Source organism: Desmodus rotundus, chromosome 6 (assembly GCF_022682495.2).
Source record: "Desmodus rotundus isolate HL8 chromosome 6, HLdesRot8A.1, whole genome shotgun sequence".
NCBI classification, from domain to species: Eukaryota; Metazoa; Chordata; class Mammalia; order Chiroptera; family Phyllostomidae; genus Desmodus; species Desmodus rotundus.
In genome coordinates, this window is record NC_071392.1 from 16,951,957 (window position 1) to 16,976,276 (window position 24,320).

The 24,320-nt window shown below is 37.9% G+C and overlaps 1 protein-coding gene across 4 annotated transcripts in view; it reads right to left on the bottom strand.

The window, feature by feature from the left end:
* Nucleotides 1–24,320, bottom strand: part of ITGB8 (integrin subunit beta 8) — a 79,038-nt gene that overhangs the window by 39,141 nt on the left and 15,577 nt on the right. For 2 of the 4 annotated variants that reach the window (XM_045197302.2, XM_045197301.2), the window contains exons 2-3: nucleotides 11,349–11,434; nucleotides 2,779–2,937 (exon numbers count right to left, since the gene is read on the bottom strand). In XM_045197302.2, the coding sequence (XP_045053237.2) occupies nucleotides 2,779–2,937; nucleotides 11,349–11,424 (235 nt within the window). In that variant the 5' untranslated portion in view covers nucleotides 11,425–11,434. Of the gene's footprint in view, nucleotides 1–2,778; nucleotides 2,951–11,348; nucleotides 11,435–24,320 lie in introns of all 4 variants that reach the window. The other 2 variants (XM_053927263.1, XM_024562877.3) reach the window with 1 other exon arrangement.

Here is a 24,320-nt window from a genome sequence, read left to right on the forward strand (position 1 = left end):
TGTTCCTCTGTATCTGGAGCTGGTACAACAAGCTTTTTATATCATACCCAAAAGCTGGCATGTGTTTGATGTCACAGTGCATTGTTTAGGTGAGCTAAATAAATCTAATTTAATGACTATTTGCTATAAATGTAGATTATAAAATATAGTTTTGTCATAGCTATGTTGGAAAGATGACTTACACATATCACTTATACTAATTTGCATATATAAACTCAAACAGTAGAGGAAATTGAATAAAATCAAGCCCCATAATGATTGACATAGACATTAAAGCATTTCTCTTTTCACTCTTCTCCTACCCATGATCTCACGCACACGGCCTTCACTGACCATATCATGTTGACATCTCTTGTGTCTCCATCTCCAGCCTGTGTCTCTGCCCTGAACTTCAGCCTCATACAGAGAAGTCACTGCCTCAACTTCCATAGTCTCAATCTGAACTCCTGGCCATGCCCTCCTCAGAGGGTAGCCTTCCCCATCTCACCTAGCTACTGGAGCCAGAGCCCAGGTGCACCACGCTCATCACCAGTCACCGACCCCTGAGGGTGCTACCTCCCCATTATCTGTCAAATCTGTCAGTTTTTCTCCTGCCTCATTATCGTCGCTGTCATTGCTGTCATTATCGTTACAATCACTGTGGAAACAGTACTGAAACAGTTTTCCAAGTTTTTCAGTGTTGATGTATAGTCTTGGGAGGATTCACCTACATCATATCTACAAAAAGGAATAAGCTGAATTCATTTAAGTGTATAAATGTAAATGTAACAAACTCATAAAAATGTACCTTGTATTAATAATTTCAAATTTTCAAATATTTTTTAAAAAGATTTTTAAGGATATAGTCATTAATTAGATGTAAATAACATACAGGCTTCATGTGTACTAACATCTGATATCTTCTTAACTTCTTAGATTTGCTAGGGTTTCCCCTTTGTTGAGTCAATTTTTAATCATATATTTTTCTATACAATTATCTATGTCATCAAGATTTATACATTTTTACCATAGAATTTTATGTTTAATATTTTCTTAAAGTATTTTGTCCCCGTTATTTCTCTGGTTATAGTCTGTATAATTAGTTTATTTGCTTTTTGTCCTCTTTTCTTAATTAGATTTGCTAACAATTTATTTATTTGATGGGGCTTTACAAAGAACCAGTGCTTGGATTTACATTGATTTTACTTTTTTATTTCTATTTTACATTTCATTAATTTTGTTTCATTCTTAACTTATGAATTCCTTCTTGGTTTCTTATAGTAACTTTGTTTTTGTTGTTCCTATATTTTTATTAGGATACTTAGTTAATTTTTGTTCATTCTTCTTTAATAATAAAAGCATTTAAAGTTTGAATTTTCCTGAGAGCAACTATAGTCACATCCCATATATTTTGATATGTGTTGGTGTTATTATTGCTATTATTAAATATTCTGTGACTACAATTGTGATTTATTCTTGGCGACAGAATTTATTTAGGAGAAGCTTTTCTTAGTTTCTCTGTTATTTAATATTTGTTCATCCTCTTGTATTGATTATAAATTTTATGGCGCAGTGCTCAGAGATATTGGCCTATAAAAGCGTTTTTTAGAATTCAGTTTTCTTACCTAAAATATGACTAATTTCTGAAAGTATTTTATGGCCTTTGAAAATATTGTTATATATAGTAAGTGCTATGGACTGAATTGTGTCTCTCCATTTACATATTGAAGCCCTTACCTACAATATGGTGGTGTTTGAAGATTGGGCTTTGGCAGCTAATTAGGTTAGATGACATCATGAGGGTGGGCCTCTTATGATGGGATTAGTGCCCTTAATAAGAAGACACACCAGAGAGCTCTTTCTCTGTCTCTGTCTCTCTCCCAGCCACTCCCTCTTCCTCTTCAGGAACAGAACCACCCAGTACCTTGGTCTTGGACTTCCTAGCCTCCAGAACTATGAGAAAATAAATTTCTTATTTAAGCCACTCTTGGCTTTGGAGTAAGGAGGTTGTATGTCAATAATGGTTATTTAAGAATTTAATGACAAGATCACCCAGACTGAAATAATGAAGGCTTGAAGGTACTTGCACACTGGTTAAAACTAAATGCATTTAATTGAGTGATGCATCCCTGTGCACCTGAACTTATCTTGCCATATGAGGTCGCACACTGGGGTTCTCTAGCACTGGAGGAAAATTAATTGTTTCTAGTGGCCTACTACATATGCTAAACTCTGGAATACAATGTGATGAAAGGGAAAGTACAAAATAATTATGGGAGGAAAAGTGTGCATTAATCTCAGGGGTCATGACAAAGCTCCTCAAGTTATTATGACAATTTTGAATTGTAATTTTTGTGTCACAAAGGTTCTAAGGACTTAGTTTAATTCACATCTCTTACTAATTAATTACTCCACTAATAAATTCAACAAGTACTTATAGAATGCTTACTGTATGCCAGCACTCTGCTAAGCATTGGAGAGACAGAGTGGAATAAAATATGTTCTCTTTGTTCCAGAGCTCACAGTAGAGCAGGAACACAATTACACTACAACGTGATCAAGTCCAATAACACATTATTATAACACAGTGTGGTCAGGTTTGCAGAGAATGTCTGAGGCCACACAGCTGGCAAACTGTAGGCACAGTAAAGACTAGAATTCTGATTTCTTGATTCTGAGCCTACTTTTATTTTCACTACAACAATGTTGCCTGCCACAAAATATTAAATATGAGCAAATAAAACTAAAGGCAATTTCAAATTAAAAAATTATCATAGATTTATTTGGAAATCACCAAACCTGGACGCAGCTGGACCAACACTTCTCCTGGTGTCACCTGGGTATTAATTTCATTTTCACTTGGCATTACGTGCACAGATGGGTATTCTATTGAATCAATCGAACATCCTTTGCTTATTAAATTGGAAACAATATCACAACGTTCACTCCTTGATCCACCTGAAATGAAATCCTGTTTAAAAGAAGGAAAATCACTGACATTTTTAAGCATATTATCTTAATTATACCCAAAGAAAATCACATTACAAATATTGCAAAGAAGCCATCTTCTAATATTGTACAAATTGTCCAACTATTTGAAACAGCTGCCTGTTTCCAATAAGAGTACTGGCAAATTTAGCTTAAGTAAAGCTTTAATTTCTAAATCTTATTTAAAAAGAAGAAAATGCATATTAAAGAGAAGATTTAAACCAAGTACTTTAAATGTTGTTAACTGGTCACTGTAAAATTACACCAACTTAATTCCTTCAAAATATTTTACTTTGGAAAGACCGCTCCAAAAGAAAACTTATCCAAAATAGACCATTCAGTGGTTCCAAATGTAAGCCTCAGTTCTCAAAGAACTCAACTGGTATGTTTATTATATACTATTATGTTTGGAATATGAGAGCAAGTCTTCAAAAGTCACATGCCTAATTAGGTACAGAAAATTCATAAGAGAATGAATTGGAAATCTATGTTTTTTAGACTATGAAATCTGCCAACTTCTTATTCACCCACCCAACAGTAATTCAATAAACCATGGATGATCGATGCTTAGAATGAGGCAGGGAGGTGAGATGGCAGCTCAAATTCTCCTGATTTTGCAAGCAAATCTACAACTTTCATTCCTGTTCAGCATTGGCTGCTTGATGTGTATCCAATAAACTTGGAATTAATGGAGCAACCTTAAAATATTGTTTATCTTAACTGAGGAAAAAGAACTGATACTTTTTTCATCATGTAACCATTCCAGTTTTTTCTCTAAGAACAGGATATGTATTGAAAAGTATAGAAATATACTTTATTATAGGTAATGTTGGCCTGAATTATTTGTGATATTTGCTTACACATTAGCTAGACATTGGCTCAGTGATCTTCCTGGCAGTGGCTATTTTGATCTGGCACTCAGTCATTCCTCCTTTAGTCCAGCTGATTCACAGGACTGGATTAACTGTCAATTAATCATTCAGTCAAAGCATGTTGGCTGAATTGAATACTTAGAGATGGGAGTTTGTTAGGTGTTGAGGATACAGAATGGGACAAGGTAGAGTGAGTGTCTGTCATCAAAGACTCAACAGACCATCAGTGAATTCTGCCATTGAGCAGGTAAATGTAATTATCCTCAGTGTTAAAGTTAGGGGAAGCACAGATTGTCATAGGGTATGGAGATGATTAAGTTCAATATCAGTGGCATATGAGTTCACTAATTATGAACAGGAACATCCCTGGCAGTGGAGAGTAATTAGATGGGTTGGTGGTAGGCAATATAAAAACATTCATACAAGGATTTTAATTTAATTCCCATCTCAATTTAGAACAAGAGTTGGAAAATTAGGGAACAGTGGGACAAATAGCAACGCACGGCCTGTTTTTGTATGGCTTTAGTAATAAAAAAATTCTTTTTACATTTTTAAAATGCTATAAAACAATAAAAAAGAAGAAGAGGCAACAGAGACAGTTTGTAGCCCACAAAACTTAGAAAATTTTACTGTGTGACCCTTCACAGTACTGATCCTTAGAGTGTGGAGTGCACTTGTAATATAATTAAAAGACAGTAAAGAACATTTCCTTTTCATTCAAGACTTTCAGGTTTCATTTGGTAAATGACTTCATGGAAACAGAAAAATTCAGTTTGCTTTGTTATTGACTATACACCGAGATTTTAGTCTGAAGTGTAAAATATTCAAAGCCTTAATTTCTTGTATCCAAATTTATCCTATGTATTGATAAAACTTACAGGGACTGAATATGAGATTTGGGTTATAAACAATTTGGAGTTCTTCAGAAAGAGGCAGCATATACTTCAATTATGTGTGTGACTTTCCTTCAGAAAGCCTCAGGCTAGATGGGGGTGGGTGGGTCCCACCTGCCCCGGAGCCTGGTGCCTGGGGACTGTGTGCTCATTCATGCTCACACGACAGGACACAGACCAAGGGCCACATGTGCTTTACAGATGCAAAACCCCAAGCCTTCCAATCAGCAAGGGAATAAAGTACAAATAACTCTGATTTTTCTTTTCAGCCAGGGATTTTGCTATTTGTGTATACAGAATGGAAAAGGAGGGAGTGTGGTTAAGTCACTGCAACTATACATCAAGCTATGCCATGTGACCTTTAAATGTCAAATCAGTTTGCTGAAATAGGCCAAGTAGTCTCAATGGTTGTGCAGTGTCTAAATCAGCATGGCTGTTTTTACTCCACTGTAAAAACTTAGTGTGCGCATGAAACAAATATTGTATGCCAACTATAATTTAAAATTTTTTTTAAAAAATGTGAAAAGGAGATGGAATGTTGTTTGCATTTTTAAGTAGGGCGGTCAGATGACATTAGAACAAAACTGTGAAGCATCAGATAGGAAACTACAAGAATTTCTGGAGGAAAAAAAATACATGAAGAGGGAACATACTGTATAAATGCCCCAGGCAGAAAGAGGTATGTCTGGCTTGGGCAAGGAACAATAAGGAGGCCAATGCAGGGGCCAGAAATAATAATAATAGGAATAAAGTAGCTAACCCCTGTTGAAAAAAACCCTAAGTTATAAAAACATTGCCAATTTGACAATTAGGATAGAAAAGGGAAGAAAAGACCATGGCATCAAAATAAAGAATGGAATGCTGCCGTGTCCACTGTGGCCTACTTTCCACTCTGTATAAAAGAAAGGAATTCAAGGCCACACCCGCTTAATTTTTGGTGTTTTGTGGCATTTTAATTTTTTCTAATTCTTATGTTTTATGTTTTACTTTTTCTATAAGAAACACTCAAGCAAACTCATTCTTCAACTGTCTGCATCTAAAACCTGTTTGGTGATGATGTTTCCAACTGTACACTTGAAATCTATTCAGTTTAGTTAATCAGTTCTCACCCCAATAAAGTAAAAAAAAAAAAACCCTAGGATCCAATATTGAGTTTTTAAATTTGGCATCACATTCTATGGTATAAGATTAGTTATTCTGAGGTTATTAATTGAATTTGTATTATAGTCATGGAAATTTTATGCCATATAAAAATTTCCTCAAAAGTGTTTCATTGTGTTTATTATATAACTTAAGTATCCTGTTCTTTCTAAAATATATTACTTTATATTTAAAAAATAAAAGTAAAAGATGTAATCTGTTTGGAATGAAAAGCCCATGTTGAAGTTACCCTGGTTGGCTTTTCTTCAGTTATTATTTTCACCCATTTAATGTAATAATCTGGGGAGATAAGTAAGAAAAGTCTTTTCTACTACTGATTTCTGAGACCTTTTGACTTTCAAATTTGGCAATCTGTACAGAAATGAAAGAATTCTATCATTTTCTTTTTGAGAGTGAATGTCCTTCATATCATTTTTTAAAAAATGATGATTCTAAAGAGAAAGGGAGACAGAGAGAGAAACATCAACCTTGTTGTTCCACCTATTTATGCATTTGTTGGTTGATTCTTGTACGTGCCCTGAGTGGGGATCAAACCCTCAACCTTGCCATATCGGGACAATGCTCTAACCTACTGAGGTACCTGGCCAGGACTATATCACATTTTAATATAATTATGCTCCAAGGCTGCCCTCTAAATGTCTGCCTATGCAATCACAACCTGTATCTGACTTACCAGCCAGAAGAGGAAGAGAAACTGGCAAAGTCTTCCACATATGTTAAAAAGGAACAGGAGACATTAAACTAGCTAATATTAATAAGAATCTGCCTATCTTAAATATTTTTCAATTATTTTTATGTAGCATGGAGAGAAAGAGAAGGTAAAATCTATGGAATGGTAGATTAACATGCTACACAAGAATGTACACAAATTGAGTATATGAGGTCTGTCCAGAAAAAGCCCAGCCATTGTTACTATAACGAGAATGGTTTGCAAAACATCGATGTATCCTGCCGGCCAAGGAGAGTGGACTGGAATGAGCATGTGTGAACAATGACGACTTCACTGTACTAGTCAGTGGGGGTGGTAGATGCCATTGAATGAGCATGGGTACTGTGTGGCCATCGCATTCAAAATGACTTGAGTAGAGCAACGAATCTGCACGCAATTTTGCGTTAAGCTTGAATGTTCCTTTGTGGAAACTAATCAGATGATTCAGAAGGCTGCAACTATGGACAACCAGAGATTGGCAGCTTCATCATCACGAAGTGCCTGCTTATGCATCACGTCTCGTGCAGAGTTTTTTGTTGAAACATCATATCACCAGGTGGCTCAGCCCTCCGCCTAGATTTGGTGCCCTGAGACTTCTGGCTTTTTCCAAAACTAAAATCACCTTTGAAAGGGAAGAGATTTCAGACCATCGATAAGCTTCGGGAAAATATGACAGGGCAGCTGATGGTGATTGGGAGAATTGTGTGAGGCCCCAAGATGCCTACTTTGACGGGCACTGAGGCATCATTGTCCTGTGTACAATGTTTCTTGTATCTTGTATCTTCTTTAATTAATGTCTCTATTTTTCCTATCTCATGGCTGGATAGCTTCTGAACAGACCTCATATACTCTGTATACATTTTCTTGTGATCTTTTTTAGTTTTTGTTGTTGTTAGTGAGAGGGAGGGGTAGGGGAGGGGAAGAGAGAGAAAGAGAGAGGTTTTTAACACTTAGTTATTTATAGTCCATTTGTAATTCTTATCTTAGTACTAGTTATTTTATCTACTATATGGTTCTAGGTTTAATTTTACTCAAAAGTCCTAAGAGTTTCTTAGCTTAAGTACTTAAAACTAACTGATCATTCATTAGCTTCAGGTCATGAATACTAAAGAAAAAAGATACCAATAAAATGTCTTTAAACTTAAAAAAAATCTTTCAGTTACAGCTGACATTCAGTGTTATATCAGTATCAGGTATACAGCATAGTGGTTAGATATTTATATAATTTATGAAGTGACACCCCAATAAGTCTGATACCATACATAGTTATTACACTGTTACTGACTATATTCCCTTAAGTGGTACTTTACATCCTGTGACTATTTTGTTACTGCCAATTTATACTTCTTAATTCTTTCACCTTTTTCACCCAGCCCTCCAAACGCTGTCCCATCTGGGAACCATCGGTTTGTTTCTGCATCTATGAGTTTGTTTCTGTTTTATTTGTTTGCTTTTGATTTTTTAATTCCACAGACAAGTGTAATTATATGGTGTTTGTCCTTCATCGTATGACTCATTTCACCCAGGACAACGCCCTCCAGGTCCCTCCATGTTGTCCCAAGTGGTAAGGTTTTATTCTTTTTTATGGCTGAGTAATATTCCAGTATCCAGATGTACCATTTTTTTCTTTATCCATTGGCCTTTTGACTGGTCCATTTAGTCCATTTACATTTAAAGTAATTATTAATAGGCATGCACTATTGTCATTTTATTAATTGTTTTTCATGGTTTTTGTAGTTCTCTGTTCTTACTCTCTCAGTCTCTTCTCTTGTATGGTGATGACTTTCTGTAATGTTGTGTTTGGATTCCGTTCTCTTTATTTCTTGTATATCTCTTGTAGATTTTTGGTTTGTGGTTTCCACATGCTTCATATATACCAAGCTGTGTTTATAGCAGTCTATTTTAAGTTAACAGTCGCTTAAGTTCAAACACATTCTAAAATCACTACCATTTTTACTCGCCCCTTCCATGTTTATGGATTTTTTTGGTCATTGTATTTTACTTCTTTTGCGTGTTTGTGTGTATCCCTTAATTTACTGTTGTAATTACACGTGCTCCTCTTTTGCCTTTTAACCTTTGTACTAGCTTTAGTGTTGGTTGACCCACTGCTGCTACGGTGTGTTTGCTTTTGTCAGTGAGATTTTTTTCTCTGTGATATTTTCTTATTCATATTTTTTTATTTTCTTCTGTTTGAAGAAGTTCCTTTAATATTTCTTGTAATTCTGGTTTGCTGGTGATGAACTCCTTCAGCTTTTCTTTTACTTTTGACCAGCTTTGAAAATTATATGAACCAGGCTTTATTTGTTACTGCTTATCTCTTCTAATCATGAACAGAGAAAACAGCATCTTCCTTCCTTGTCCCTCCACCCTTGCTGATCGAGGCATAAAGTGCATCAGTTGCATGCATGCCTAAGTGGTGGCTGATCTTTCACAATTAACCATGACATTCTTTCTCTTGGTGATGTCAGGTCAGCCTATAGGAAGTGGAAAACTCCTTCTGAGTCCTAACCCTGGTTGTTTCCCCTAAGGTTGTGTTCTTAACACAGGGCAATTCTCTGATTTCCCTGAGCCTGAATGAATTGCTCCAGAGGCTCACCGAAGTTCTTATAATAACAACTCCCATTTCATAGGCAACATCTGTTTGCCAAATGCTTCCCACATACTATTTCACTTAGTCTTCGCAACAGGGTGTCATGGGTGCAGTTATGATGTCCATTTTAGAGCTAGGTAAAACTGAGCTTCCGAGTGGGTAAGGTGACATGTCCACATCCATGCGATTAGAAATGGATAGACGTGGGATTGGAGTCTAAGGCGATCTCATTTCAGAGCCTGCTTTTTCAGTCTTTAAATTAGACCACCCTTCACTACAGAGAATACTTTGAGACATGAACAGCCTAGTCATATATGAGTATTTTCTGAGATCCCCTGATACAGATTTGACCAACAGCAAACACAGGTTTGTTTCTCCTGCTCTGACAACCCCAGCTTCCCCCCTTGGCTAACCTCCTTCCATTCAGCCAGCCACTCCTCTCAAAACCCCTCCTCCTCTGGCAGGACTGACACTGCAAGTCCTACAACTGTGGCTCTCCAGCCTTCCCATGCTAGCAGAGATGTGAGAAGGAAAAGGGGTTCCTCTGGAACTAGACATTCTATGTGGCAGGCATGTGCATGTAGCTGACAACTGGGTTTCTGAACCATGCTTTGGAAGTGCTTCTGAACAACACTCACTCAAGTTCTCAGCAATTGATGTCAAGTCGGCACAAACTTCATGACTCTAAGGATCTTGCATAGTGATACAGTAAAAATCTAAAATGTAGTATTGGGTTAGGGTCAGGGAATAGCAAGCAATGACACATTCCTGAGAGAGAAAATCCTGGAAGTAAATTCTAAAATCAAGATTGTAGAGATGAGGAAAAGGAGGCTCAGAGAATGGAGTGAATTCCCTGTGGTCATTTGGCTCATACAGAGTGGAGGAAATGAGATTGGTCTCAGAAACTTTGGAGTTGTCCCCTCTATAACAGTGCTTGGATCCATGGATTCTGGTAAAGCACTGCTTAGTTTTGAGTGACATCTGATTTTCCCACTGGTAAAACCCAGTGTACATTCAGGAGGCCTTGAGTCTGTCAGTAGGAGGGGCGCTCACTTTCAGACACGGCTACTGTTTTGTGAAACCCTTCCATGTCTCTTTCTTGACTAGCTTCATAGAAGAACATAATGTCCACTGCTCTGTGCTACTTTTTACCTTTCTTCTTCCTCCTGGGTGATGCAGAAGAACAAGCAGTAATAGGAGAGGTTGGAAAGAGGAATGTAGGTACAGTTTTTGAGCTAAATTAGAGGAGGTAAAGCTAGAGATGTCTCTTCATGTCAAGCAAAAGGCCATTAAAGGTCTGTCTGTTCCCACTCTCAGGGCCTACTTAAAATAAATGCAAAATTACCTAGGCAGTCTCATAAAAGAAAACCCAAATTAGCAGATGGCTTCTTCATTGCAACTTATTACATAAGGTAGTTCTGATTGAAGATTTCCAACAACATTCATAAAACAACTTTAGACCCAAGAAAGAAGGAATGCATTATAATTATTTTACTGAGAAGTTACTGGGATGTGTTTCTCTTGTTAGAATATAAAACACTAATTTTGAACAATAAGCATTGCTGAACTATTTTCCATCCCACAGAATGTAGATGTACACAAGACCCATGAGCAGCACCACACGGGAAAGAAAAGCACCCCCCCATTTCCCATAAGTAAGTAAAGAATTGATGTACAGTGTTACAATAGAGTAAATCATTTATCTCCAAGTATGTCAAATAAAAACAAATGAAATAGACCAATAAATTAGCTTGCTTTTATTTAATAAGCAAGTACAAGACAATGATCCAACTTGGATATATAACCTAATGCCCCAAAGCTGCAGCAAGAATTTCACACAAAGCCTTCTGACCCAGCAAAAGTTACTATCTGTGTTTGCCAATTTTCTCTATGGAACAGATGGAAAACATAAAATGGTTTGCACTTTATTTCAAAATTACCATAATTTTCCTAATAAAACGGTTATACTTTATATTCAGTCAGATATGCTGTTTCCAAGCATAAAACCAAATAAAATTTCCTGATGCTCATCAGTATTTTTTTTCCTGATGCACCTTCAAGACACAGAATGTCAGGGCAATGAAGTTATGCTAGAGAGAAGGGCAACTGTGAGAAAAACAGAAAACAGTGAAAAAGAAGGAGGAAAATAGGCCCACCTCTTGAGCACACCATCCGCATTCTGGATCCAGCGCAAGGCAGCGGGCGCAGGACGCTGCGTTTGAAGATGCGCATCTATTGTTCTCTGTAATGGAGGACAGAATGAGGGGTGAGGGCTTGCTCTCCTTTTGGGAAGTACATACAATTCTAGAGCAAATGAGTTTTGAAAACTGAAGTAGCTGACCAATAGCTTTAAGTACATGGCATCAAAAAACATAGGGAATTTCTTTGGGAAGAGTTAACCTGCTCACAACTATTAATAGATACTGCATTTCCTAAAGAGTTATTATTTGGCTTTATTATTTAGGGAAAATGAGAGTGGTAAAAATGTGATTTTAGCCAAGTTTGGGGGTTTGGCTTGAATTCTGCTGCAATACTAGAGGACCCTCCAAAGTTTTTAATGTGCTGAAGTCTCACTGTATTTCATATTATTTGAACCAATGAAGTGTTTTTGGATTTAGAATTTTTCCTGTAAAAATAATCAAATGCAGACCTCAATCTCAACATGTAAATCCATGTTGAGTCATAGTGAATGAACCTTCTGAGGAATAATCTTGCTGGACATATACTGTAATTAGTTTGGGTTAATATTGTAATATTGATTATTTTGGCTTGAAGGGTATCAGAACCAGATATATGATTCAGTATTTTAAAGGGAAAGTGGTTAAAATGAATGAGTTATTTTAGTTAATAGAATTTCTCTGACTGGATTACTTTAAAATCATTACCAATTCACTTTTCCATTGAGACCTACACTTGGCTGTGACATTTTAATAACATAGTTATGCCTAGGAACTATTTACCTTTATCTCTCTAGCCACTAACTACTTACACCATGAAAAAAGGCTCATCATTATAGATTTAAACACATAAAATATAATAAGGAGTCAAATTCTTTTATGAGTTTTTAGTGGAATAATCACACACTTTCTATATTCTTCCTACATGCTCCCTGCATTCCATCCTTTGCTATTTGCTATGAAACGCCCCAAGGACACTGGAAACTACAGCATCCTATCCAGCTCACTCACTCACAGGCACACAATAAATAACCCAGTCATGCTGGTTGTAAGCGGCTCACACCCAGGTGAGAGGAGAACTCTATCAGCAAACAATAAAATACAGTGTGATAAGCACAAGAGAGAGATCACCAAGGCCCTATGGACACAGTGAGGAGCTTCTACTCTGCTGCAGAGGGACAGGCAGGGGTTAGGGAAAGGGCATGTTTAAGAGTGGCTCCCCAGAGGCCATGGTATCTAGTGTGTGTCTTTGTCACCTCACTTTATTTCTTCTAATCTGTGTTTATGTCTTTTGAAAACTATAATAGGCATGAAAGAAGACTGTGTGTGCACAGTCACTCCAACATGAGACTTTGAAAGAGGACAGAGCCCACAAAATCTCTAGCTGTTCCCATCCAATTGGTTTATCTTTTTATTCTTTTTCAATTTGCCCCAAACATTCGAGAATACAGGGCTAAAACAGTTGTGACCTGGAGGTGGGATGGGATGGGTGTTCGCAGTGGGAAGAAAGAGAGGAACTGTAGGGGAGTAATCATAGCAGAAAGTTGCTGACTATGGCGGAGTGAGTACTCTTCCCCATAACTCCCCAGCCACCAAGGAGTTAAGCTGAAAGCATCTTTTCCTAACATCCCTGCTGTTCTGTTACCTCCTCCCTTGCACCCTTTGTCCTTGGCTACATATCAACTTTTAAAATACATTATCTAAAAAATTCTTCACTAATATAGATGCTCTGGCCTAGAATACCAAGGACAAAAAATAACTAATGTTTGAAGCTCCCTTTACTACCAGTGTGGCCACCTAACTATGAAGACTCCATAGCCTAAAATCCTTCCATGTGGCTTAGCCTGCAAAACTATAAAACGTGCTTATTCCTAAAATATTCAGAAGAGGGAGTGACCTTTTAACTTGTGTCCAGAAAGAAAAAGAACTTAGGTCTAGAAATCAAGCACATTTGCAGACCTAACTTGACCTTTATCAACTCTTAAACTTGACCCAACTGGAACATGGAATTAAATTTATTACAGATCAGACTTGACCACACCTTTTACTGAAAAGGTAGGGCTTTTGCTCCGGCAGTTAAGACTTCAGTCTTCTGTATGGGAAGCAGAAGATTCTGTGACTCTGGTCTTCATGTTTGTAATAGTTTTCTGATTGTCCTAAATTAACCCAGATTCAAGTTCAAGTCAGGCTCCTACTTCCATAGCACATGAGGTTAATAATGAATGTACTAGCAAAAATCTGTTTTCTTTGACTTCTGCTTTCTGACCGCTTTTTTTACAAAGTTCTAGGCCATCCTCTGTTCTCAAACTTTCAACACCTAAAGATGATAGGGGGACCAAGAGGGATAGAGACTTTGGTTCTGTCTCTACTTCCCAGGTTCCACAGCTGTCGTTTCTCAGAGTCTACATAACTACTGGAAAATAACCCCATAAATGGATATGGGGGAGGTGGGCCTTACGGTTCTGCAGAACTGGGGGCAGGCCATAAGTGGAACTCCACGGGAATAGTGTCAGATGTTATTGCCGGAGAGCGTCATCGTTAGACCTCACAGAAGACAAGCCAGATACGCTTCGGTAAATAGAATTTTAAGGATTTTCTTTTTTAATTTTAAAACGTGCAAGTAAGTAAGTAAACACCTAACACAAAAATATCACACCAATTATAGCAATTCTGTATACTAAATGGACATGCTACTCTGGGGGCTATTTGTCCCTATGTGTGGGGAAGCTGTGTATGTTTGTCTCTCACACACACTTCTGTGCAAACGAGTCTTTATACTGCACACACATCAATGTGTGACTTGTGTTTACAGACACAGGCAGTTTGTCATCTGCCTGTGAAGCTACTCATTTCCTTCCCATCCCTGATTCAACATCACAGGAAGGCTACTTTCCAGACATGGTTTCCTAGCAGTTCTCACTGCTGACACCTCATTAGAGGTTGTGCCTGAGTGGTTCTTCTTCCCTCTGTGACAGTGGTAGCTTCTTGTCCAGTTGTCTGGGGATGTGGCATTAAACACCTTGTTCTTTATGTTCTAGCACCATGTTTTCATTAAGGATAGTTTTTTAATGGATTGTACTGGAAACTCTTAAGCCAATGGAAGTAGAACAATAATATTTTAGGCCACATATCCTCAGAACCCTCTTTTGTATCCTGCTTTTTTTAGTCCTAAGTGCCTCAAACATCACATCATTAAAAAAATGTGCTGCTATGGCAGAAATCAGTAGAGAATTTAACACCATATTGTCAGTAAGTGTGTACATGCTGAATAATGCTATTCCTTCATCTCTGAGCATGGGCTGAGAGTCTCACTTTTTCTCATTTTGTTACAACTGGATGTAACAGATGTGATGAGGTAGCGTTGCTAAATGGATACTAGCAACAAAGTCCCCAACTTTTGTAGCACTGCTCTATAGTAACCATGTGCCCTTAGGCTACTTACCTAAATTCTCTGAGGCTTCATTTCCTCCACTGTAACACAGGGCTAACTATTCCTATGAGGCTGGTCCGGAAAACGTCCAGCCATTGTTAATATAACAAGAACAGTTTGTGCGACATTGGTGTAACTTGGCAGCCAAGGAGAGTGGACTAGAATGCACATGTGTGAACAATGATGACTTCACTGTACTAGTCAGTGGGGGCAGTAGATGCTATTGAGTGAGCATGTGTACTGTGTGGCCATCACATTCAAAATGACTGAGCGAGCAGAACAATGAATCTGTATCAAATTTTGGGTTAAGCTTGAACATTCCTCTGGGGAAACTATTTAGGTGACTCAGGCTACAGCTATGGTTAGCTGGTGATCGGCAGCTTCATGATGAAGCACCCTCTCATGCACCACGTCTTGTGCCGAGTTTTTTGGCAAAACATCAAATCACCCAGGTGGCTTAGACCCCCTACAGCCCAGATTTGGTGCCCTGCGACTTCTGGATTTTCCCCAAAGAAAATCACCTTTGAAAGGGAAGAGATTTCACACTGTCAATGAGATTCAGGAAAATACAGTGGGGCAGCTGATGGCAACTAGGAGAACTGTGTGAGGTCCCAGTGTGCCTACTTTGAAGGCGTCATTGTCCTATATACAGTGTTTCTTGTATCTTATATTTTCTTCAATAAATGGCTGTAGTTTTCATAATACATGGCTGGATACCTTCTGGACAGACCTCATATATCAAAATACTGATATAAGGTGAAATGAGCAAGTATAAGCATGCCAAGACTAGTGCTTATGGTATAGCAGACACTGAGTACAGGGACTATTTTAGTGTCATTATAATTAATATTGTGTAAGTTATATGCACATATACACATACATGTATTCATATCCTTGCATTTAATTCTAGCTTTAAAAAAAAGGAAGGCATTAGGCATCTTTAAATTTGTTGTAAATGTAAGTAGCTGTCTTTAAAATGAAAGTCACTTGGTTTGTAAAGGCAAAGGTTTAAAAATCTAGCTAATCTATAAAATAGCTATTAAGGTAAATGTTTCTGTATTTTAGTTATTTAAAAATGATTCTTCGAAGCCATTTTAATCAGCTATATCAGTCTCATCTATTACAAATACAATTTTGGCATGAGTATAGTTGAAATTCTAAAAATGTCTTAGAATGCCTTCATTTTGCTCACATGTTGCAAAGTGAACATTGACTTAACCTGAATGATTTTTAAATTATTTCCCAGAATTAAATGTTTATGATGCATGTGAAATGACCTCTATAACTGTGTCAGGAAGTATAATAAATATCCATTGTTACTGGCTAGAGTACACAAAAATCAGGAATCTACATATTCTTGACACTCTTTTAGGTGTTCTTTGTTTTGGATATGGGTTTATCCATATGATCTTGAGAATGTTTAATCTACTGAAGTGAAAGGAAAAAGAAAATGAACTGAAAAATAAATAAATAAAACTAAAGAAGGTAATAGAAAATTCTATGATAGACTGAGATCTTGCTGTAAATCAAGTGATCAGGTCAGTGAAAGTTTTAGGAAACATTTTTAATGTTTTTCCCTCCCTAAAGTCTAAGACAAAAAAATTTAACAAAATTAAAAGGACATCCATAGTTACCTGGTAGAAGAAGCCACTAAAACTGATAGACATTGTAGTCCTTGATGTTAAGAACCAATGATTCTAGATTCTCTTGTTACTCCTAGACAGAATAATTTGTGAAAAATGCAGAAAGGCACTTTTTCCCCCCAGGCAGTATCCTCTTCCTAATTATATTTACTCTACAAATTAAATTAAACTTGGATAATTATAAAAGCTACTTCCTTTAAAAAACAACAACAAAGTAAACACTGTTATAATGAGTACGTATTCTACTTTGATAGCATTGCAAACCAGGCTAATTGAGCATACACAGAATAAAGGTTGGAGTATAACTTTGGGATTTCTTAGCTCTAGATGTAGATCATGGGCACATAAATTTTATAGATACCGTCAAAATTACCTGATTATTGAAAACACTCTTTACCCAGGAATTTAATATATACTATCATTTGGTAAAAAGAATCAAAATGAAGAAATAGATTAGTGTTCTAATCACTTGCCATTACCTAGTTATTCCAAGGTTTGACTGAGGAATTGTTTCCTAAAAGCCCCTTTAAAAATATAGGGAGGGAAGGCATGGTTAGGGCTACTTCTTGGAAAAGCAGGCACAAGACACCAAACCAAAGTCAACTGGAAGCATGGGGAGCTCTCTGGAAAAGGCAGATGTGTAGGAAGCTCTAGAGCTAGAAATGTAGTCAGAGGAGGGTAGCACCTGAGGCAGTATCTGAAAGCAGAGGAAGCAAGGAAAAGTACAACTACTGGTGTTTCTCTCTTTCTTCTAGTTTTCTTTTTCTCCCCCTTGAACTTCATATAAATAATGCAAAACTGCATTCTTTATTTATAGCATTTTTCATTTTCTCTTTTACTTAGCATTTGGAATTTATGAAACGTAATTTTACTGTTGAAATAGACAAGCAGATATAATTAAAAGAATTAAAATAATATGTGGCAAAACATCAGCTTACTAAAACATTTTTTGCAACAAGTGCATATTTCAAGTGTACTTACATACAATTAGTTGAAAAATTCATTTTAATTATTGTGGTTTGCTACAAAATTATACATTCAGAAAGTACAACACCCAGCCTCGAGTATTCTCTTCTTCTGCCTCTACCATAGTGATTGTTTCAAACCTGTAGCAAATAAGCATTCAGCTCATTAAAATGAAAATGAGTTATCTTTATGGGGAAAACTACTTTGTCTAAATAAGCTTGCCTCTACTTGCACTTGAAAAAACACATACCCATATTTATGTTCAGGGAAATGCAGCTTGGACTCAATTCTGTTGTCCCAGTGAACAGCTATATTTGATCATCTAAAGGCATATTTGGAGGAATAGGTGGAGGTATGATAATGTTCAATCCTTACATAGGGGCTCAGAAGAAAGGGTGAGGGAATGGGGACATCGTAAGAAAGTCTAATTGTCTTAGCTCCCCAGAGGAAGATCCTGAGATAGAGATTCTTGGCAAGTGATTCACTGAAAAGGCTAGTGTGGTAAGAAGGTCAGGACAGGACAAGGTGCTGAGCAAAGATGTTACTCCAGCTGACGTCACCCTCAAGGCATTCTACTCAGAACTCAGAGCACAAAGGACACGACAATGTCATGCCACTTCAGGGCAGGGGGTTCTGGCTTTTATACCCTCCCACCAGTCTATCACTGGTGACGGGCATTCTGGAGGGGACTAAGCGGTGAGGGTGGGTTAATCTCCAGACATCTGAGCCACGTGGCTTGCTCTGATGAAGGCCAGTCCTTTTGAGGAGGTGGCAGCTGTGGGCCATTAATGGCCAGACCAGAACTCAGAGCAGCTGGGGAATAGTGCAGCACCCCTACGAAAGGAGGTCTAGACCAGCAGCAGGCATCTCCGGACCTAAGCAAGCCTTTCCCATGGAAGCCAGTGCTAAGGGTGGCAAAAAGTAAAGGAATGTAATATACACTATCCTCAGTGCCACTCACCTCACTATGGAACTGCTGCCCCCATTCTGGATTGTCTCTCAGAACTGGTTCTGATGTAAGAGGAAAATTCAACTGAGTTTTGATAAGAGAAAGACTTGAGCAGTATTAATGTAAATGCTTTTATAGCAGAACATTACTTCTCATGAACTAGACCATATACTATGAAGAGGGTTTTTTTTTATGTTTTCTTTGTCCTTGGAAAAGTAAGACTACCAGGCGGTCATTTCTAGCAGGACAGGTGGTTACATGTTTCCTTTAGGCCCAGAATCTGAGCCCAGCACCTGGGCCATACCCAATAAATGTGTGATGAATAAATGATATTCTAAATTGAGATTAACTTGGCAGTTTAATTTCTTAGGTTTTTTATAGCCCTTGATTATTTAGATTTTAAAAGAATCTTCATTTCTGTAGAGGAAATGAACTTAGTCAGGCTCCCTCACCCAGACATCTGTCTGGGCAACCATGACTTTGCAGTGTTCATATAACCTCGAGTATGGGCCTCTATGTGCAGAATCACGCTCTGTTATATAATGTCTTGTCACCCTGCCGGCTTTGTGTGCACTTAGCATATAAAGGTTTGGGACTTCCTGCGGCATGACATGTGGCTTGGGGTGCACGTGAATCACCCCACCCCAGAATAAAGGCATGTCAGACATCCTGATGGCTCCGTGAATTTTCTTCCGTCTGCCTGAATCCCATGTGAACCTGCCCGACCTTGAATGGCTGCAGGACAATTTCCAAAACCTCTTTATTGAAAAAGGCAATATAATTACATTTACTTAATGATCCACATGTGCATGAACTCATCTTGATGTTTCCAAATGTGGAAAAAAGCAAACATCGTAGGTGACAAATTTCCTTTCTTTATAATTGGTTTTCTGATATTGTACGGTGCTGTTGATTTATTCTAAAGTAAGTCTAGTTAAACTCAATGTATCATGAAATGATTGAATTGAAATAGCACTTTTTAAATGCTACCATTATCAAATGCAAAAACATGAAATTCATTTTTCCCCTTATTGCTTAGATCTAAATCAAATTTCAGTTCAGCAAGTTTATCCACCCTCCCCAAGGTTAAGTAATTTCTTTCTGAGCAGAACTTCCTTATAATGCCAATGTTAACAAATAGCACTTTATCTTTGCTTCTCATTAATTGGGTTTTTTAGGCTTTTATTATATGTAATCTTTATGTTTCAGAGGCAAGCGTCAACCTCCCTTGTTACACAGTATAAAGATTTTTGGAGAAGCAAAGGGGTGGGGATGGGGAAAGCCACTTGCAACATCGGGCAGGTTAAGAAATGTTAGGGCAATGCGACGCATTCCACCAGCCCGCCCCGCCCCGTGTGGGGCAGTCCCGCCATGAGTCAGAGCTTCATGTGTGCTGGAACGGCATAAAGCAAAACTCTTTTCATGTTGGAATTTACAAGAAGGACCATTGCGAAGCCACTGATGACACTCGTTTGTGTTGAAAGAGGCCATCACAAGGAGGGTGCTCCGGTGGGGTCACATCACAACCATTCGTTGTTACTCATTTACACACGTTTTAATCAACCTTGCTTTGGAAACGTTTTGACTGCGGCATCCACTGGACGATTGTATAACTTCTGGTCTACATGCGAACACTTTTTAGGTTGAAAGGGGCCTTACGCATTACAGTGGTGCAGCAGGTGCACACTGGAATTCCTCGGGTAAGCTGGTGTCTCTGGTCACCCTACACGCACAGTGGTTTGGTGGTGCTGAACAAGAAATGAAAGCAACCGTCAAGGTGACAGGAAATGTGAAAGGAGAAAGAGGACATCGAAGTTAGTGATGAAGTTAGTGACGAATCTCTTCACATTAAGGAGGGCCTGACAGGTTTTGAAGGAGAGGTACAATGCCGAAATCTGGTTAAACGTTGTTTGTTTTTAGATTATATGCTACTACGCCTTGATATATATGCATTGATGTGGGAAAGAGAGGAAAAAATATTAAGAATCGTTGTCACTTGCATTTGAAAATGACTTTGCAGTTCATATTATTTCCTAAACAATGAAGCTTCTTTTGGTGGGCTCAGCAGGTATTCAGTCTCCAGCAATAGTCATCCCCGAGGAGGATCACATTCGGGTTTGCAGTGGCTCCCTTACCTGAGTACATAAGCTTGTCTTCTGACACTCACTCACCTGGTGGGAATTTGTGAGAAAGTGGGAGAAACTCAGGAATAAAGGTGGGGTTCAAAACACAACACCCCTCAGTATAGTTTCAGATTTGGAACTTCAAAATGGGTCAAAATCTCAAGATTCAGGGAGGGCTTCAGAGGCCCCTCGGAGGCAAATTCTGGTTAAAGCTGCATTTGTCTAACTTGGAAAAGCAGTATTAGTCATGCACTTTGTTTCTTGTTTTAACTGGACCTTTTCCATACATTCCAACTGTCCTGTTTATGAGGCACACTCCCTTTTTATAAAAGCCAAAATATTCACCGATTTCCCACTCTGTTGGTCTAAATAATGTTTTTAATCCAACACACTAGAGTTCCAGGGGCTCTTCCTATTTTCCTCTCTAACTCTTGGCAGGTATGAATTTCCTTTTTCCCCCTTAAAAAAAATCACACCACAATTCACGTCAAAACTGCAAATGTCATAGTTAAGGAAGTAAAAGAAATTCCTCAGGATAGTAAAAAAATGCATTTTCTACATTCTATTTTCTAAACCTGAAGTTGCATCACAGGTGTGCACTTAATTAGAGCAGCCAAAAATACTCTATATAGTAAAGACTTTTGTTCTAAGTAAAAATAAATAAATTAAAACCCAAAGTGAATTTTAGTTCATTTCACATTTGGTTTTCCCGTAATTATATTTTACTCTGCCACTTGAAAAATCAAATCTATATAACCAGAGGTTAAAATTAGAGAAAATAAAAACTATTTATTAAGTGATTACTCTGTTTTGGGTCCTATATCAAGCGCTTTATATGTATTATCTCATTAAAACTTTATGAAAATCCTATGAGGGAAGCACTACCACGCCCATTTAACAGATGGGGAACCAAAGCTTAGGCGAAGTATCATCCCAAAGTCACACAGCTGCTACGTATAGAGACCAAGCTTGAACCCAGTTCTGACTACAGAGTCTTTTTTTCTTAAACACTATATGCAGTCAGGAATACCAGAAAGACAATTATACAAAGTACAATTTAAAACCTTTGCTAATTGTACTATTGTCAGTCTTTAAGTGATGACTCAATAATAATTCTCATGTAGGTCAAGACAGTTCTTTCACACAAGTAGTTTGTCATTATTTTTCCTGTCATCAGTCCCACTTTAGAGATGGAGAAACTAGATTCTCCCTGTAGGACTCTTTTCTATCCTCAGGGTCAGAGACTCCCTAAATACTTCCGTGCCCTTTTTGAAATTCATTTTGTTTCCATGCACAAGGAAACTTTGAGTTTTAACACTAAAGCCCCAGCCTGAACATCTCACCAAGTGCCAGAATTAAACTGGTTGGCACTCTTTCAGGATGGGGGAGCGCTTCTCCCTTTACAACTGTGTTTTCCCAACTTCTTGCCAGGGGATGGTTCTGGGCTGCATGCTAATTAGGCTGAAGCACTTGAAATGATGTTTGTAGTTGCTGTTTCCATTTGTGAATTTCCAGTTCTGCCTTGGAAGCCAAATCTGGAATAGGGCAGCAGGCAACTTGTTCTATTCTCTGCCTATCCTCTGACCTCAGCTTCATAATTTAACTTTACTGAGGTTTTGCTTCCTTGCTGATGAGGTAGGGAAAATGCTCCTCCTCTTTATGTGCTTCATTCATCCACTGAGTTGCAAAACACTTTAAAAAGTAGAGTGTAAGCTAAATGACATGATGATAGGTGAAGAACATGGGCTTTAAGGCATGTACAATTCTGTTAATATATGGGAATATTTTAAGATGTAACGTGGAAGGATTATTTTAAAAGGCCATCTGATACTCTATCTGTTAGGCATAACAGTTGCTCAGTAATGCAGAATCATTCACCGTTTTATGTTTTAGCATTGTCAGCAAGGAGGCACAAGCAAACTTTTGGAAGGATGGAAGTGTTCTATATGCTGACTGTAACGGTAGTGTCACAGGTCCACACACACACCTGTGAAAACCCACTGATTGACACTTTCAATAGATGCAATTTATTGCTGCAAATTATATCAAATTTGATTTAACATAGCATTTAAAAGTTTTACTTCTGAAGTCAAAGGAAATTCTGAATTAAAATAAAAAGATTTTCACCTGAATATCTTATAGGATAGAAATTTAATCTTCTATAATACTTTAAGTACTTTAAATTATTTCAGATAATCATTGCCCAGTTTAATTTGATTGGCAGGAATTTTACTAGGTCCTTCTTTATACATACACATCAATTACCTATGCTTTACGTCATAGTCTTCAGTGTGGATTTCCTAAGAGCAAGGATATTCTCTTACAAAATCATCATAGAAGTGGTTCATTCAGGACATTTATTATTGATACTATATAACTAACTAATCTGTAGTCCAAATTATACTATGAAATTCTTATTCCATATTCTTCATATTTCCCAAAATGGTCCAACTACTATTTCTCCTTCATCAAAACTCAGCCTTATTAGATTTTATCATTCTTTGGGTAAATCTCCAACCAATACTTTAACCTCCTCCTTCTCACTGGCTGCTTGTAGAGTTCTTCACCACTCTCCACCTCACAACAGTATCAACCTTTATTCTTTTGAAGTTCAAAGATCTTATTTGCCCTGGTTGGCATAACTCAGTGGATTGAATGCCAGCCTATGAACCAAAGGGACACCAGTTCGATTCCAAGTCTAGGGCACACACCTGGGTTGTTGGCCAGGTGCCCAGTACAGGGGCACATGAGAGGCAACCACACATTGATGTTTCTCTCCCTCTCCTCCTCCTTCCCTCCCCCTCTCTAAAAATAAAAATAAATAAAATCTTTTTCTTAAAAAAAGCTCTTATTTGATATGTCCTTCTCCATCTTTGTTATCATCACCAGATACCTTCCTAAATTTTACAATGTATTCATCACCTTGCTGACCATTTTCTGCCTCACTAGAGTACATGTCATTGTCCAAATCATCCCCACCTCGCACTACCTTCACCTTGGACAGAGTCACTGTGAGTTCCAGGGGCCAGAGACTGTGGTGGGGAATTCTCATGAAATAAAAGGGCCACTGGATCATGAAACCATGAAAGAGTTCTTAAGCCCAAAAACCACAGAGAAGCAGAAGGAGTGACAAATTCAGGAGGAGCCCCAGGGTAGGACAGAAGGCAGGCTCCTGAGCCAACAATTCTAAACACGAAATTGAAAATAAACAGTAGATCAGACACAAATGGGGTGATGCAACAGCTTAAATCTTAGCATCTGAAGCTGTCTTTATAGGGGGGGGGTGCTGTCATAGGCATATCGAGGATTGGGTCTCTTCCAAATTCCTTTTGTACCTCACCCAGCCCCTAGGCCTTGCTTTATTCATCTCTTGTTGACTTTCCATCGTCATTCCTCACATGCGCTATTCTAATCCTTTCTCCTCAAATCCCCAAACTCTTCCACCAAGTCTTCGTACTTAAGATATGACCCTAATGTTACCTTTGTATTACCTAGCATATCCAAATAACTATACTTTAAAAAAAATAAAATTGTCTTTGTTCTCTTTTCAGAGGAAGAAGAATCTTCCTCCTTGCCAAGACCATTCCCTCTGTCTCCTGAATGGCTCACTAAAAGGCAAACACTGATTTCCTGCTTTTGTTTAGCAACTAGAAACATTAGTGATGTTTAAATGCCCTCCATCTTTTCCCAGGGAGTAGGCACTTCACTATTTCCTTTCTCACAACTGATTATCTTTCTATATCTTTGACTTTTTTTACATCTCCCTAAACTAATCCTTGATGGCTTCCTAAACTAATGTGGCTTCAAGTCTCACTTACTTGCACATGATCAGAAATGAGT